Source organism: Eulemur rufifrons, chromosome 28, assembly GCF_041146395.1.
Source record: "Eulemur rufifrons isolate Redbay chromosome 28, OSU_ERuf_1, whole genome shotgun sequence".
In the NCBI taxonomy this organism is placed as follows: domain Eukaryota; kingdom Metazoa; phylum Chordata; class Mammalia; order Primates; family Lemuridae; genus Eulemur; species Eulemur rufifrons.
This window is the reverse complement of record NC_091010.1, coordinates 6,623,693-6,642,029: the sequence shown is the minus strand read 5'-3', so window position 1 is coordinate 6,642,029 and position 18,337 is coordinate 6,623,693. Positions and strand designations below refer to the sequence as shown.

General features: G+C 47.7%; 1 protein-coding gene across 2 annotated transcripts in view; it reads left to right on the top strand.

The window, feature by feature from the left end:
• The first annotated feature begins 8,488 nt into the window (after positions 1–8,488).
• The window catches only part of ARHGAP22 (Rho GTPase activating protein 22), a 183,560-nt gene continuing 173,711 nt past the window's right edge, over positions 8,489–18,337 (top strand). The window contains exon 1 of one of the 2 annotated variants that reach the window (XM_069460315.1): positions 8,489–8,755. In XM_069460315.1, the coding sequence (XP_069316416.1) occupies positions 8,704–8,755 (52 nt within the window). In that variant the 5' untranslated portion in view covers positions 8,489–8,703. The remainder of the gene's footprint in view (positions 8,756–18,337) is intronic. The other variant, XR_011231646.1, reaches the window with a different exon arrangement.

Sequence of the window (18,337 nt, the reverse complement as noted above, 5' to 3'; positions counted from 1 at the left end):
AATGACCCCTAGGTCTTTCGCTTAAAGTTAGTCTGGGTGGTAGCATTTCCTGACATGGAGAGGAGGCAGGTTGGGGCACATGTTTTGGACATGTGAGGTGTGAGATGCCAGAGGCTGAGGGTAAGGGGCAGTCAAAAAAGAATGTCTGTAGCTTAGAGGTGAGACTCAGTCTGAAGACACCAATTTGGGACTCACCAGCAGATGATACAGATGGATAAGATTACCTGGGAAAGAAAGGATTCAAGCCTAAGAGCTGGAAGCCCTCAACAGTTAGAAATTGTATAGAACATGAAGAACCCGTTTCTCTGATCCCCTTCTAAGCTAGGATTGGGAGAAAAAAACTGAACTGTCATCACATGCTATTTTTGTCTTAACTTCTCCAGTTAAATTCTCAGTTAATTAATTTGCAACCTTTCTTGTTTTCTAATATACACATTTAATGCCATAAATTTCCCTCAAAATACCATGTTACCTTCATATGACAAGTCTTGAAATGTGGTTTTGTTTTGCATTTGATTTTAAATATTTTGTAATTTCCATTCCAGTATCTCCTTTGAGACATAAATTAATAATGTATATTTCAGCGTTTAAATGTATGGTCTTTAGTTTTAGCTGTCTTTTTTGTTATCAATGTCTAATTTTACTACATCGAGGTTAGAGAATATTGAATAACATTGATCCTTTAGTGTTTATTTGTTGAATCCTCTTTTGTGAGGTAGTACATTTTTAATTTCTATAAATATTCCATGGGTACAGATTTTTACATATATTTATTGTATCAAGCTTTCTTATTGCATTGTTCAAAATCTCTATTTCTCTACTAATTTGTTGCTATTGTTTTCTGCTTGGTCTACGAGTTTCTGAGAGCATTGTCATAAAATTTCCACTTTTGTGAATTTGTCAAATTCTCCTTCACATTATGTCACAGGTTTGTGTTTGTTTGTTTTCTTTCCTTTCAGGCTATGTTGTTAGGTATATATAGGTTCAAGACTTTTGTTTCTCTCTGTGAATTGTTCCTTTTATCATCTTGCAACCACAATCTTTATCCCAATAAAGCATTTTCCTTAGACTATCTTGTCTCATATTAATAGTACTTCATTATACCAGTTTTCTTTTAGTTACTATTTGTCTAGTACATCTTTTTCTATTCATTATTTTCAACATTTCCGTGTTCTTATATTTTAAGTGTGTCTCTTCACAAAAAGCTACAGTTGGATTTTTTAAAATTGCAAACTAACTGCCTCTGTCTTTTTATATGTTAGCTTAATCTGTTTACATTTACTATGATTACTGATTAACTCGTGCCACTTATATTTATTTTTACCTTCTTATTTTGTGTTTCTATTTACCATGATATTCTTTTATTTTTTCATTCTTTCTTCTTCTGTTAAATTGATTAAGAATCATTTGGGATTTTTTTGTTGCTGTTTATATCCCCCTCTGCTGGTTTGAAAGTTATACATTCTATACTTATTAGCTTTTAAAAATTTTTTATCATGAATACTTGGCTTTTAAACATCTACTGATGCACCGTCCAATGTAGTGTGTGGCTATTGAGCATTTGAATATAGATAAGTCAAGCAATTAAACTTTTATTTTTATTTAATTTTAGTTCAAAACTTGATATACAATTTATTGAAAAGCTTTTACATATACTTGGAACAACTTGAGAATCATTTTCTGTTTATTCAACTGTACATTTTGTGAACTCTAAATACAGATAAAATATTTCCAGTGGAAATTTAGTGTCCAAATTAGGATGCGCTATAAATGTACAATACACACCAGATTTAGAAGACTTGGTATTAAATATATATATACAAAACGTTTCATATTATATCATATGTTATTGTATTGTATGAGTATTAGTTCCACCTCGCCTTTAACACCCCGCCTTGCTTTCTTCATCACTCACACAGCACGACGCTTCAGATTTACCAAATGTTTGCCAGTTTTTTGTCAGTCTCTGCACCCGGCTTCCCGAGCCCCTTGGCAGTTCAGCTCTCTTCTTCAAGCTGCTGTGGCTACGCTGCAGGCTGCACTGAGTTTCCCGATGTCGCCAGCGTCTCTGAGGACCCAGGCCTGGGCAGAGACCCACCCGCCACAGGTGCCACAGCGCCCACACCTCTGTAGAAGTCCGCTTGCTCCACTGTGGCTCCCCCAGCTCACGGGAAACTGCCGCTTGCAGAAGCCACAAAAGGCTGGGGCCAGCCTGAGCTGCCGACGCGACCCGCCCTGCAGGGCCACTCCGCTCCCTGTCTGTGGCTGGCGGCCACCCTCACCCTGCTCGGACTCAGCGTGGGATTGGGGGACCGAGGGTGGGGCAGCGCCTTGTCCATGTCCCTTGACCCCCGCCCCGAAAGCACATCTGACTGTCCTGGCCACAGCCTCTGCGGCCGACTAGAGGCTTCAGTGCCGCTGCTGTGTGGGCCCCAGCCCACCAGGGCTGAGGCCAAGGCGTTATCCGCTCTCCCGAGGTCTTGGGGGGCCGTTCCCCCATGCCGGCTCCGCTCCTCGCAGACACACCCCAGCCCGGTGAGGCCTCCTTAGAATTTACGCCCTAGATGCCTCGCTTGCCTCACCCTATTCCCAACCCTGAATCCCATAGACGCATGTGTCTCCCGTGGGTGCTACACAGGTGACCCCCACCCCCCGGACTTCCTGAGATGGACAGAGAGCCCCTCGCCTTCCGAAGGGCCCGCTCAGACCCCGCGCCAGCGAGCTGCCGGACAGCCCCCGACGCGTAGCCCACAACGGTGTGCTGAGAGCGCCATCTTATGGCCACAACTTCAAATTACAGTCAGGATGGCTCAGTACTCACATGGATTAGCTCAGTGTTTCTTCCTCCAGTCCTGGGACGCCTTTTTCAAGAAGAAAGTGGAAACAATCCGTAGACTCTAGCGTTGACTTCAATATTTAAACACCTAAGATAATATATAGCCTTCCATTGCTTATAACAAGTTTGTTTTGCTTGGGGGACAAAAGGTCCCCCAAGAACACAAATTAAAAATGATCTGTAGTGTGGGTCTGGCAGAACTTGTGACTGCTGACATCTGCTGGCTCACTGAGCAGAGGCCTCCAGCAGAAACTCATGGCCACCTTCATTTCCAGGGGCCTCCAAAACCCTGGAGCCCTACACGGGACCCAGCTTTCACGGAAACCAGTCAGCTCACTGATGGTGACATGTTTCAAACTACTGCCTAGGGTTGTGGGTCCCCACCCAGTCATCTGGCCATGGGCTCACTCCACCAGGGCGCCACATACTAAACATTAAAGGCAGTCACATTCTCTGCCAGTTGCTGTCAACTCAATTTTAAACACACACGCAAATTCAGGCACTAAGATCACCTGGGAGTTATAAGATGGTCATCCCAGTGGTTTACTTTTTAATTTATCATGTACATTAAAATGCAGAATTTTTTCAATATGCAGGAAACCCAGTTTGAGAAGCCAAAACTTTCCTAGCTTCTGCTGCTACAAGACAAAGCAGAGTACACAAGGACTTCCCAGGCCCCTGCTAAAGGTTGCTGCCCAAATGCAACATCCTGGCCCCGGGGATGAGCACAGAGCACTTAATGCAAGCCAGGCACTTAGCTAAGTGCTGACCTGACTTCCCCCACTTCACCTTCTACCAGACCAATGGAGTCAGCATATTACTACCCTCACTTTGCAGATGGGGAAGGGGGTTCAGAGAGGTTGTGTAACTTACCCAGAGACCCAGAGTCCCAGGTAAGAAGTATCCAGGGCAGGAGTCAAACTTGACTTTGTCTGGCTCCTGCATCCTGTTCCTTCCACCATGTTTTGTGCCTCCTCCCCCAGCAAGCCTGGGTAGAGAGTGAGCCTTCACCAGTGCATGCACATACGAGGTCTGGCATGGTGTCTTCAGTGGAGTCCCCTATAGCTGTGGGACTGACAGAGTCCAAGAACAGGTCTATGACCTTGCTTCTCCAGTGCCTGAGCTCTGGCGGGACATATGCCTCCTTACCTCTGCCAGCTCCACTCTCTACCAGGGTCACCCTGCCCCATTCCCGGGGCTTCCCCATAATGCTTAGGGTGGGCCGTGGGCCTCCCCGAGGCTGGACTGACCAGGCTCTGCCCAGATACTGAATCAGGCTCTCCAAGGCTATCAGTCTATGATCAGCCACCCCCTCCTGGGGCAGAGAGGGCAAGAGGGCAAGTGAATCCAGGTGAGCCCTGAGGCTGAGCTCAGGTGAGCAGCAGGCTGGTCCACACTCAGAGAAGGAGGCTCTCTGCCCTCCAGAGCCCCACAGGGAGGCCAGATCAACTGGGACCACCTGTCTGCTTCCTTCCTCAGCCGTGGCTTTCAAATGTCAGCGACGCTGCTTGCAGCTCTGGGACCTTGGGGGATGCAGTGAACCTTTCTGGCCTCAGTTTCCCAATCTATAAAGTGGGGAGATTTGGGAGATGTGGGAGCCTTGGGAGGTGGCTCAGATCCCCAACTCTCCCTACCCCGCTACCCCCCCGCCCCTGCAACCTGAGGGCTCTTCCCCTGCTAACGACTTCTCCAGCCCCCTCTTTGTCCCCATACCAAAGACATATGACTGGGCCAGCTATATGGAATTCCGCAGCTCAGAAGAAGATTCGGGATGGAAAGCCCCAGGAATTCCACAGGCCCTGCCGGCAGCACGTGGCCCACGGGAAGGTGAGGGTGGGGCGAGGCGGAGGGGGGCACCCAGAGGCTGGCAGGGGTGCGAGGCCTGTAGCGCAGCGCGGGCGGCAGCGCCTCGCGGTGGCCACCAGGAGGCGCCCAGCACCAGGCAACCCTGGCCCGCGGCCCTTCCCCGCGGCGCGCGGCCTCACCCGGGACCGCTCCAATCCAGCTGCGGCGGCCTCCTGGCGGCCAAGGACCGCCGTTAGCGCAGCATCCCCGGGGGCACCGAGCAGCTTGCATCCCGCCCCGACGATGTTCAGCCCGGGCTGCGTCCCCTGTCCTGCCCGCCCGCTCGTCACATGGGGTCCGGGGGCAGGGCCAAGGCCGGACGCCCCGGGTGAGGGGGGCAGGGAGCCCGCGCTCCCGCCGGCGCTCGGGAAGGACCACCAGGCAGCTGCGGGCAGCTGAGGCGGAGGCGGAGACGCCCGGCTCCCCAGATGCAGGTGAGCACGCCCCGCCGAGCAGCACCGGCCGCTGCCCCGGGAGCCTGGAGCAGCCCTGCTGCCAGGGCCAGAGCCTGGGCTGGGCTGCGCGCTCACCACCCTGCTCTGGGAGATGGATGAGGAGCCACGGTGCACACGTGGCCAGGCCGGGCAACAGGGTCGTCTGTCCCTGCTCGAAGGATGGGTGTCGGTCCCCCACCTCAGCCGTGTTCACTGTGTGTGTGACTTGAGGTGCCTCACTATTCTTCTGTGACACCCACCCCAGGGCGCGGTCAGGTGCCAGGCTAATGTGTCTGGTCCACATTCGGGGTCTGGTAAGTGCTGGAGGTCATTTTCAATACCGTCTGGGGGGCGGTGCCGGGTGCAGGGCATACTGACCTGAGCCCAGGAAGGGCTGGCATTTCCGTCCCCACTGGGAGCCCGTTTGCTGTGCGGCCAGCGCCAGCAGCCATTCCCAGCTGAGTCATCCCCCAGAGGTGTGTCCAGCTCCCACTCCAGGACTGCCCTTCACAGGGGGCCCAGCGGGCCAGCACCATGTGCAACCTGCATTTGAACCTGCTGCAGAGAAAGGTGGGTGCGGGGCAGGCGGGGCTGGGGTGGGAGATGGGACAGCCGCTCTCCGGTCCCCTCTGCCCCTGAGGTCGCTGTTCCCTGGCTGGTGAGCAGAGCTTTCCACTCATATCTTCCCCACAGCAGATGCCCATGCCATGGAACTTTGTCATCCCTACTGTAGGCTGAGGCTGGCAAAGATCACAGAGGTGGTTCCAGATAAAACTCCTCTAACCAGAGCCCTCGGGGTGCAAGCATGCCCCCCTACACACACATCCACCACCCCCCCATGTAGATGGGGGTCAGGGCGGGACAGTGGCCTGCCTGGGGCACACACACAGTCAGGACAGAGGCCCAGCTTGCTGTCCCCCAAGGGAGGGGCCCCTTTTCTCTGTGACAGCAGAGCTGAGATTGGGTCACAGACCTGGCCAGGACAGAGGCACAGGAGAGGCTGGGAAAGAAAGGAAGGGTAACCAGTATGTCCAAGGGGAAAGAACTAACTTTGTCTCACACACGCGCACACACACCCACAGAGGCGGACCAGTCTCATTTAACTCAGAGCAGCACAGCAGTGGGTGCTGTGTGTTTGGAGCCCTTCTCCCCTGCCTTCAGCCACAGTACCTGGCATCTACTCTAGCATCCACCTCTTTCCCATACCACCCAAGTGCCTTGTAGGAAGTCAACCCCACCCTGCTCCTGGGATGAAAGCAGGTTGGCTCTAGCCAATCAGCACATTGAGTTGGTTTGCTTAGGTTCAGGAATGGGTGAGTGGCCTGCCCAAGGCCATGAGGCCAGAGGCCATGTTGGGAGAGTAGAGGAGGGGCAGCTCCCCAGCATTTCTGGGAGAGACACTGGAAGATGTGCTCTTTCTTCCTGTTGGACATGAGAGAAGTGTTAGCTCCTGAAGTGAGCTGGTGTTCAGCATTTTTTAATGATAAGGGAACTTTGTTGATAATGAATCAGACACCCCAGAAGCAAGCAGGAGAACTAGAAAGAAACCCAGACTTCGTTGACATTGTCAAGCTGCTGGATCCAGCCATGCCTAAAGTCCATATTAGGATGACTTTCCTCTAAAAGAGTGACTAATTCCCTGCTTTTTAATTGGATTTTTGTTCCTTGCAACGGAAAGGTTTTTACCTGATGGTATCATTTTCTTCTTTTGACCAAAAGAAAATGAATACGAGGAAGGTATAAGGTTTCCAGATAAAATACAGAACACCCAGTTAAATCCGAGCAGTGTTTCAGATCAACAATGAATGCCCTTTCAGCATATATTATATCCCGTACAACATATAGAACACACTTATACTGCAAAACTAACTGGGAAACCTGTACTTTTAGCTGTTAAATCTGTTCATGTCCAAATTTGCACCACCAGAAAAAGGAAAAACCTGGACTTGGATCTAGGGCTTTTAATTATAAAGCCCCTATTACATCAGGTCATGGATGGGGCTTTTTCCTCTTGCTCCCCACTCCTGTCCATCACACACACAGTCCTGTGTCCTTAGAGAATACAGAGAAGTGTCACTCTGGGTCCATAAGGGTGGCCGAGGCCTGTCCCCGTTCCAAGATTCTGGGGCTTGACGTTTCCACCCTCCAGCTCCTTGCCTCTGGCTCCATCTCTGCCTCTGGACTTGGGGGCTCTTGTCAGCTTTGCACTTCAGCCTTTGCAAGCCAAGATACTGCTCACTTGGGCCCAAGGACAGGCCAGCATCTTGGGCTGTTGCCCTTGCTGCTCTCTTCAAACAGGTTAGCACTTACCCACTGGCTCCTTCTGCTCCCAGTTGCCCCAGGTCACTCCCCAGATGCTCAGCCTGACCCCTTCCTCTGTGCTGTCCTAGGGCTCCCCTCTAAGAACGCTGCCAGCAGGCGCTGTCCATGGATCCCCAAGCCTTAGGCCGAGATGACACTTCCCCAACGCAGTCCACCAGGCACTGTCCAGAAGCCTGCAGCCCAGGGTTCCACCCTCCTGTGGTGGTGACAGCCCTCGTCCCTGCCTGCCCACAGTCTGGGGGTAGGAAGGACCCACCCTGCACTGAGCGTTGGCTATGCTTGTTTCGTCTTTATAACGGTGATTGGTTTTGTCATCACAAATGTGATACAAGCTCTGTAAAGTGGAGCAAAGGAGACAAGGAGGGTTGTGGGAAGAAAATACTGGCGCGTGTCCTCCCAGGGGTGGCTTGTCCCTATATCAACACCCCAAGTATTTAAATGAGATAACGTTGTACCTGCCGCCGTGGAGCCTGTCTTCACCTTACACTGCTACAACCACTATGGCAATGATGACTATGGCTGTATAAATGTCACTTGGCTGTTCCATAATCAGGATTTTCCTTTTTGATTTTCCACAACTGTAAACTAAGCTATAATCCTCCTATGTTTCCAGAAATGGAATATAGAAGCTGCACCGTTAGCAGCAATGTACCCCAGAGAGGGTCTGACACTCTGCCCCTGGCCTTGTGTCTTCGTCTGTGGGTGGAGACTGAGTCCTGCTCTCCCCACTAACAGGACTCTATACCCCACAGGAGGGTCATAAATGCATCCAGGAAGTCGCACTACAACTTTGCAGTGTGGTTTGTAATCATTTATGAAGCTCTCTGGAAACAGCTCCTCTTAAATCCAGGTCAGCTAATTGAAAAAATCAAATGTAGCGTCTGATGTGTTTAGAGGGCTTTGCCATCCAGGAAGCCCCTTACTGCCGCTGTCTCCTTGATCCTCTGTATGCTCTAAGAAGTGGTTGTCATTATTGTTCCCATTTTACATATTTGAGAAACTGACACCCAAAGCCCCATGACTTGCCCAAGGCCACTCCGAGATCCTTGGGTGCACCTGCATGTAAGGGGCCAATTCCTCACAGCGAGGCTTCTTGTTTGAAATCCAAGAAAAACACCAGATAAGAGGCATTCTAAATATATTTCTTTTCTATAGATGCTGATCTCCTGTTACTGGAAAACAGGAGTTAGCTTGTCTGCTTGAGGATGTGGTTGGTTCTTTACAAAAAGAATATAGAAGACATTTGCACAGACTGCCAGCTTCATTATGCTGCCGACAGCTTCCAGCAAGAGGAGAACGTTTGCAGCCAGATATTTCAGTAAGAATTGTATTATGTTCTACGTGGGGAATGATTATCTTTGCTCTTGACTTCTTGCTTGAGGGATGGGGTCCCCGAGGCCACCACAGGAGCCATCTTGGTCCTATGGGCTGAGAGCCCCTAGTGGCTTGACCTCCTTCAGCTCCTGGAACTGACGATGCACGGCCTTTGGCCCTGTACTAGAGAAGCTACTCTGGGTCTGCCTGGAAAATGAGGCTTTGGGATGCTGGCCTCCCGTGAGTCAGGGCTCTGATGGCAGTCAGAGTCTGTAAGGACCACCGTGTCCATGAATAGCCAGGCTACTAGGCAAGTTCTTCACGGGGGAAGGCTGGACGTCTTAAGGCTGCTCTGTGTCCTTGCTGGGAAGCGATCCAGGCAAGTGATTAGCTGCGAAGCAGTGAGGATGGTTCAGGAGCCCCCAGTTACCTTGGAAGTAACTGCTAGACGAAGTGGGACAACTTTCTGTTCGGGTCACAGGCAGGTGTTGGCTGGGTGCGCTGTGCAGGTGCTGGGTGAGTCAGTTGTGCAGGTGCTGATCTGGTGGGCATGCAGGTGCCAGCTGGGTCCCATGCAGGAGCTGGTCAAGTCAGCAGTGTGGTGATGTTGCCTGGTCATCTGTCCTGAGCACCCTCAGGGCTGGCAAAGAGTGAAATTCTGGAGGCTGGTGGGATAAATGCAGTCAGTGGTCCTCAACCTGGCTCTGCATTAGAATCGCTGGAGGAGATTTTAAAAATCCCCAGCTCCCGCTCCAGAGATTCGGGTTTAATTGGTCTTGGATGGAGCCCAGACATCAGCATATTTTTAAAGTCCCGGATGAACGTAATGTGTGGCCAGGGTCAGGGACCAGTGGATGGAGCCCAGGGAGGGCTCAGACTCCACCCAGCCGCCTTTGGCGTGGTCTGAGCAGGTATTTGTGGGGGCGAGGAGTAAAGCTCCATGTTCACAAAGAGCTGGGCGGGCTGGGCACCGGGACCCTGGATCTGACTCTGGGCTGCAGACACTTCTCACATTGTCAACTTCCCTGGATCTCACTCTCCATAGGAGAAATAGGGGGTCAGGGAGCAGCCTGTAACTCTGTTTGGGCCCAAGGCATTGGGGGTCTATAAAATCTCCAGGTATTTTCCTCTGAGCTGGGTTTATAGCATCATCCAACTTGAAAGGAAAAATCCCTTGCTTGTGTAAAAAGGTCCAGCCCTGGGTTTCTGTGATGTATAGTAACAGACTGTGCCCTGGCATCACAGGGCGTATGCAAATCGTCTGAGAAAGGGGTAAAGGAGATACTGCACGAGATACCTGAATTTAATGAATTTGATTGAAGTAATACTTTTATTGTGGTGAAATTTACATAACATGAAAGTAACCATTTTAAAGTGTGAAATTCAGTGGCAATTCATATATTCACAATGTTGTGCAACCACCAGCTCTGTCTAATTCTAAAACATTTTGTCACCCTGTACCCATTAAGCAGTGGCTCCCTCCCCTCCAGCCCAGCCCCAGGCAGCCACCACTCTGTGTTCGTTGGATTTCCCTATGCTGGACATATCATATAAATGGACTAATGCAATACGTACCCTTTTGTGTCTGGCTTCTTTCACTTAGCACAATTTTTCCAAGGTTCATCCACATTGTAGCGTGTATCAGTACTTCGTTCCTTTTGATCAGATTAATTTTTGAGCATTATCTGGTCTCAAACACTCTGGCAACTGTGTAAAAATGGACTGGCAATTCCATTTCATGAAAGATTCCAGAAAGGAAAGGATGCAGTCAGCACAGGGGTGAGGAGAAGCTTCTCTCCCTCTCTCTCTCTCTCTCTCTCTCTCTCAGCTGGAGGAGATTATCAGGGAATTTGAATTTGCTTTTAGTTGACATTTTCAGGGGTTTGAGGCAAATGGAAAGTTCTTGGCAGTCAAATTGTGCTGTTGTACTTCAATTTTGCCAAGTTTAGAACCTGCCAGAACTTTCCTTCTAGCAGGAAGCCAGAGACCCTCCAGCACTGGCCCTGGTCTCTCATTTGGCAAGGCCCGTGCTGAAGCTCTCACCCAGCAGTGGGCACCGCCCCAGGCCCCATCACTGTGAGCCCTCAGCTTTTCCTGTGGAACTGTCTTGCCGACTAGACCAGCTGCGGCCTCTTTTCTCACTTGCTCCCAAACTTCTGATCACTGGTCTGCCTGGTTCTCTCCCAAGGACCGGTGGCTTCTCCCTGTGGGCGACCCTCCTGGGCAGTCTTCTACCACAAGGACCCACTGCATGTCTGAATCCTCCTGGTAAGGACAGTGGCCTTTGCTGAGACCCAGCCGCAGGGTCCGGAGAGAAGGAGAAGGCATCTCTGAGTCCAGCCGCTCCTGCGGGTCCCCAGCTCCCTGCCCCACACGCTGGCTTCAGGACCAAGGCCAGGGGCAGCCTGGGCTCCTCCATCAAGCCCCTCCCCCACACCTCCCCTTTGCTCAGCTCACCCTCTCCCTGCCCTGCCACACATGGCGGGGATGTAAGGGGACTGTGAGAACCCAGGCAGGGGACAAGACTGTGTCCTGGGAGAACATGTGACTCAGAGAGAGGGGAACTGAAGTGGTTGGAAGGGAGTAGTAAGAGAGGAACAGCAGGTAGCTGTCATTCTGAGAAACTTGGCTTTGTTCCCTGGGCAGTAGGGAGCTGTCGAAAGTTACAAGCACGGGACTGATCCAGTCTGAATTGTTTATAGGTGAATGACAATGACGTGTTAGCAGACGCGTCAGCTCTCACCTGGATCCTTACAAAGGCCTCCTCACTGGTCTCCCTGTCCCCCCCCTGGCCCTTCCATCTCCTCAACACTGCAGCCCGAGCAAGACTCTTTACACCTAGATCCCATCAGATCTGGCACTTGCTTAAGACGCCCCCGCAGATGTCCAAGACACCGTTTCTCCGTAGGCCTGCCCAGCCTGCCTCCGTGCGCCCACGGAGTGGGCCCATCGCCACCCCTCCTGCCCACGCCCCCCTCACTGCACCAGCAGCAAAGGGCTCCGTGCTGCTCGACAGCTGTTCTGGGGCTTCTCGTGTGCTGTGCCAGCTCTCAGGGCCATGCTCCCCCCCAGATAGCCCCCTTCAGACTTTTATCCAAACCTCACTCTCTTTGGAGCCTTCCTCCGACCACCTGTGTGACTCAGAATGGGATAAGTTACGCAGTCACTGGGTCACAGGTCACCTGGTGGGGTGAGGGGTGGGTCCTGCCCATCACAGTCACCCAAAGACCCAGGCTGATAGAGCAGCCGTGATCTCAGATGCTGCTGGTTGCCGGGCCAGAGGGACAAGGGAGAGCGAGAGGGTCTCGCAGCAGCAGGTAACCCTCACCTGGCACATTCCACTCACAACCTGAGCCCACACTAACCACTGCCCCAGCTACCCAGAAGGGGTGGGGGAGGTACAGTCCTGCCATGTGCCTAGAAGGGCACTGGCAGTTTTAACAACCGCACTAATTGCAGCCCCATCTGGACATTCCTATACTCCTTCCCTGCTTTATTTTTCCACAGCCTTTGTTATTATCGTATTCTATATTTACCTATTTTAACAGCTTCATTGATGTGTCAGTTACATATAATAAAATTCCCCCATTCTAAATGCACGATTCAATGTTTTTTAGTAAATTCATAGAGTTGTATAGCCATTGCCATAATCTAGTTTTAAGACATTTCTATCACTCCAAAAAGTCCTATTGAGGTGATTCGCAATTAATCCCCACTCCCAACCTCAGCCCAAGGAAACCATTGATCTGCCTTCTGTCTCTATGAATTTGCCTTTTTCTGGACACTATATAAGTGGAGTCATACGCTGTAGTCTTTTGCACTGGGATCCTTTCATTTAGCATAAAGTTTCTGAGGTTCATTCATGTTCTTGTGTGTATTAGAAGTGTGTTCCTTTTTAGCCCGATAATACTCCACTGTGGATGCACATTTGGTTTATCCACTCACCAGCTGGTGGAATTTTGGGTTGTTTTCATTTTAGGGTTATTATGAATAAGGCTGCTATGAAAATTCACATGTGTTTCTACGAACATTATGCTTTCATTTCTCTTGCTGGGTCATATAGTAGGTTTATGTTTAGTTTTTAAGAAACTGTCAAAATGTTTTCCAAAGTGTCTATACCATTTGACAGTCCCATCAGCAAAGTATGAGGATCCCAGTTTCTCCACATCCTCACCAGCACTTGCTATTGTCCGGTTTTTTGTTTTGGTTTGGTTTGGATTTGGTTTTGATGGGATTTTTGTTGCTGTTGTTGTTATAGCCATACTAGTGGATGTGCAGTGGTATTTTACTGGGGATTTGATTTGTGTTTGTCTAACAGTTAATGACGTTGAGCACCTTTTCCTGTGCTTCGTGGTCATTTGTATGTCAAGTGCCTCTTCAAACTTTTTGCTCATTTTTAATTGTGTTGTCTGTCTTATTAGTGTTGTAAGAATTCTTTATATATTCTAGATACAGATCTATTATCAGATATATGATTGGCCAATATTTTCTCCCAGTCTGTGGCTTGATTTCCCACTTTCTTAACAGTGCAATTAATTTTTGAAGTGCAAAAATTTTTAACTTTGATGAATACCAGTTTATTTATTTTTTCTTTGAGGAGTCATACTTTGGATGTGGTATCTAAGACTCTGCCTAACTCATCATCACAAATATTTTCTCCTCTGTTTGCTTTTAAAAGTTGTATAGTTTTAGCACCTTAAATTTAGATCTATTATCTATTTTAAGTTAATCTTTGTATATAGTGTGAGATAAAGTCAAAAGGGTTTTGTTTTTGTTTTGTTTTGTTTTTCAAGATAGCCAATTTCCCCAGCATAATTTGTTAAAAGATTATTCTTTGCCCATTGAATTGTCCAGGCACCTTTGCAACATATCAATTGATGGTGAACATTAGGGTTTACTTATGGATTCTCAATTCTGTTCTTTTTTTTTAATTTCAGCTTATTATGGGGGTACAAAAGTTCAGGTTATATATATTGCCCATCCCCCCCATCCCCCCGAGTCAGAGCTTCAAGCATGTCCACCCCCCAGACAGTGCGCATCGCACTCATCATGTAGGTATACACCCATCCCCTCCCCCCACCCCCACCTCTGTCCAATACCCAATTGGTGTTATTCCCAAATGTGCACTTAGGTGATGATCAGGGAAACCAATTTGCTGGTGAGTACATGTGGTGCTTATTTTTCCATTCTTGGGATACTTCACTTAATAGAATGGGTTCCAACTCTCTCCAGGAGAACAAAAGAGATTCTATATCACCGTTATTTCTTATAGCTGAGTAATACTCCATGGTATACATATACCACATTTTACTAATGCACTCATGAATTGATGGGCATTTGGGTTGTTTCCACATCTTTGCAATTGTGAATTGTGCTGCTATAAACATTCGGGTGCAGGTGGAACAAAAGACATTCAATTCCGTTCTATTGATCTCTGTACCTATCCTCATGCTGGTGCTATACTGTCTTGATTGCTATCACTTTGGAGTTAGTTTTGAAATCAGGCAGTCCCCAAGTTTATCTTTTTACAAATTTTTTTTTTTGTCTTTTCTAGGTCCTTTGTATTTTCATGTAAAATTTCAGACCAGCATGTCAATTTATATTCAAACAAAAAAACTTCCAGGATTTTCGTGGGGATCGTGGTGAATTAGCAGATCAGTTGGGAGAGAGTTGCTATCCTGACAATATCGTGTCTTTAACTTCATGAACAAGGAATGTACCTCCAGTTATTTATAACTTCTATATTTCTCTCAGCTTTGTTTTCTACAAGTCTTCACTTCATTGTTAAATTTATTTCCAAATAGTTTATTCTTTTTGATGCTATCGCGAATGGTGTTGTTTTCTTGATTTCATTTTTGGATTTCTTATTGCTGAAATATAGATATTTCTCTCTGCCTTTGTGTTATTATTGTCATGTATATATTTTACATCTAAATATGATTACCCAAAAATACACTGTTACAATTGTTGCTTCATACACACTATGTTTTTAAAAGCTGTTAAGAGAAAAAATAAGTTCATAGAGTCTTCATATTAACCCACGTATTTACCATTTCCTGTGTTCTTCATTTCTATTAATAGGTGTGAATTTAAGTTACTGCATGTTGTCATTTCCTCTCAGCTTAAAGAATTTCCTTTGGTGTTTCTTATAATGCAGATCTGCTGGCAAGGAATTCTCTCAGTCTTCATTGATCTGAAAATATATTTATTTTGCCTTCACTTTTGAAGTATAGCTTTTTGGATACAGAACTCTTAGTTAACAGTTTTTATTTTTCTCTTAGCACCTTGAATATGCCCTTTCACTTCTGGCCTCCACTGTTTCAGATAAGAGGTCACCTGTGAATTATATCAGTGTTCCCCTGTGCGGGATGAGTCGTTTTTCTTTTCTCTCTGTCTTTCAACAGTTAGTCTCTAATGCGTTGAGGTGTAGACCTCTTCATCTTCATCCCGCTTGAGGTTCTTTGAGCTTGTTATACATAAAAACAAATTTTTATCAAATTTGGGAAGTTTTCAGTCATTATCTTTTTAAAATAATGTTTCTGTCCCTCTTTTGTCTCCTTCTGACTGGGAATTGCCTTACTCAGATATCGGCATGCGTTATGTTGCTTTACAGGTCTCTGAAAGTCTGCGCTTCTTTCTCCAATTTCTTTTTTTATTGCTCTAGGTTCTTTGGATTGGGTAATTTCCATAGTTCTATCTTCAAGTTCACTTACTCTTTCTTCTACAACCTCAAATCGCTGTCGAGCTCCTCTAGTGACGTCTTCATTTTGGTTATTGGATTTTCAACTCAAGAATTTCCATTTGATTTTTAATATTTTCTGCCTCATTGAAATTCTCTATTTGCTGATGTACTATTGTCATATGTCCTTTTAATTCTTTAATCATGTTTCCTTTAGTTTTCTAAGCATATTTATAGTAGCTTTTCTGAAGTCTTTGGTAAATCCCAGATCTGGTGATACTCAGAGTTTCCACTGACTATTTTCCCTCCTATGAGTCACACTTTCTTTTCCCTTTGTACATCTCATATTTTTTGTTGTTAAAAACTGGATGTTTTAGATATATTGTAGGAACTCTGGTTTCTGATTTTCTCACATAAATAATGTTGCTTTTGAATTGTTTGTTTAATAACTTGCCTGAGCTACATTTGTGAAATCTGTCTCTCTCACAGCATATAACCACAAATATCACTGTTATACTTGCTTTTTATTCTTGCTCATACCTTTAAACTTGACTACTTATGGGTCACACCTGTTTCTGTGTAATTTAATAGCCTGCCAATGGTTGGACAGATGTTGTGTTCAAACCTTGAGCCATTCTACTCTCTGCCAGTAGATCTGTGTGTGGATAGGAGAAGTTTGGGTTGTTTTCAAGTTGCTGGCTTTTACTTTCTGCTGGGTCCTTAGTGTCACATCGGCACTTGCCCACAGTCTTAGGATTGGCGAGATCGTGTAGGTACTCTGGGCTCTCTCTGGTCTCCACTGCACATGTTTGCTCCAGCCAGGACTGCAACCTCAGACTAATAGAGCATGGTTCCTCCCCATCAACCTGCTGCCGAGACTGTCCATTCTACCGACGATGCTGCTGGCTATGGATGTTGCCCACTGATCATAATTGAATGAGTCACTTTTGACCACATCAGCAAAATTGCTGGTCCCATGATATGCCCCACCCCGGAAGAACCTCTGTGAAGACTGAACTGGGGGAAGTGGGACAGGAGCAGCCCTAAGCAAGAACACCACAGACTTGTATTGCTCTTACCCGAAGATCAGCAGTTTTTTAAGCATAAGCATTTTTTCTGATTATTGAATGCCTTTGGTCAATTTCCAGAGTACAGAAGAGGTTATTTTGTCAGTTTTTTCCAGCTTTTTAGCTGTGTTTGGGGAGAGGATTTACTGACCTCACCATTTAGCCATACCTGCAAGTCCTGCCTCCTACTGTTTTATTTCAAGTCCCTCCTTTCTCCCTTCTCTTACTAGGCTATAGGCACCATCTTACAAGCTCTATTGCCACCATCCCTTTGGTCCCTATTCAAGTACCACTTAGAATTAGGAGGAAAAGGGGAAAGGTTAAAGTTAGAGCTATTTGCACAGTGTCTAGAATTATGACTGACTCATAACATGTTTAAAACTGTTGAGTGAATGCATGCATGAATGAATGACTGAATAGCATGGAGAGAGGACTGATGGAGGTCAGGTGACCTTCCTGATGAGGGCCTGCATCAGTAAGAGTATAGAGGGGACAGCAGTTTCAAGAGATACCGGGGAGAAAAAGTGGACATTTGGCAGTTCTGGACAGGGAGGGCTATGAGGATGTCTGGGGTCTCCAGCTGGGTAATGGGATAATTGGTTTTGGTGGTGCAAGGTAATACTATAGAAGCCCATGCCCTTCATCATGAAGCTAAACAAACATACATGCACACACACACACACACACACACAGCCCAGGAGTCAGAGAAGCTGCATGGGGATTCATGGGAAGGTGTAGCAACAGCAAGCCCAGCTGCTGCTTCATGCTGATCAGGTGAGTGAGCTCATCAGCAACAATGTGTGTGTTTTTCCCAGGTCCCCCAAGAATCTCCCTGTGGTTCAGCCTAACAGGAAATACACAAGAATGGGAATTCTGGGAGGAACATTCAGCTTAGCCAAGTTGCATTCCAAAGCCATCACAAGCCATCACCTCATTCTCTTGTTTCTGTTAGGAGAAGCCAGTGGAAGATTGGGGGCCACTCTAAGATCCTAACATAATGGCTCTACAAGGGGCAGTGGATGGGTAAGGGAAGAAGAAGCCAGAGCAGGGACACCCACTGAGCAGGGGACCACTTAAAACAGTCCAGGGGTGGGCTGATAAGAACAGTGATGCAAAAATGGTGGATAGGAACACAACAGAGTCTAAGAAGGGGAAACATACAGGTTTTGGTGGCTGGCTGCATATGGAAGGGGAGGGAGGAAGAAAGCAAGTTGAGGTCCAGCCTACTGGCTTGGGCAGCCAGAAGGATGGAGATGCCATTGTTGGGTGGGAGTTGCAAGGGGAAGGATAGGTATGGGAAGGACTACTCAGTGCTGCTCTTCCTCACCAACCCTTCCAGCAGGCTCTGTCTTCTTTTTACTCCATCTCACTGACTCAGCACCATCCATCTGTCCATGTACTCATCCATCCACCATCCATCCATCCATCCCTCTATTCACCCATCCATCCATTCATGCATGCACCCATGCATTCACCCATGCATCCTTCCACCCTCCCATCCACCATCCAGCTAGCCATCCATTTACCAGCCATCCCTCCATCCACCCATCCACCACCTATCCATCCATCCATCCATCTACCCACTCACCCATCTATCCAGGCACCCATATGTCTATCCATCCACTCATCCATCACTGATCTACTATCTATCTACCCATCCACCCATCTATCAATCCACCCATCTACTCATCCATCATCCATCCATCTCCTCATTCACCCATCCATCTATCCACTCATCCACCCACCCATTCACCCATCCATCCATCCACCTATCCATCATCCAGCCATCCAGCCATTTATCATCCATCTATTCTTTCGTCTACCATCCATCCAACCCATC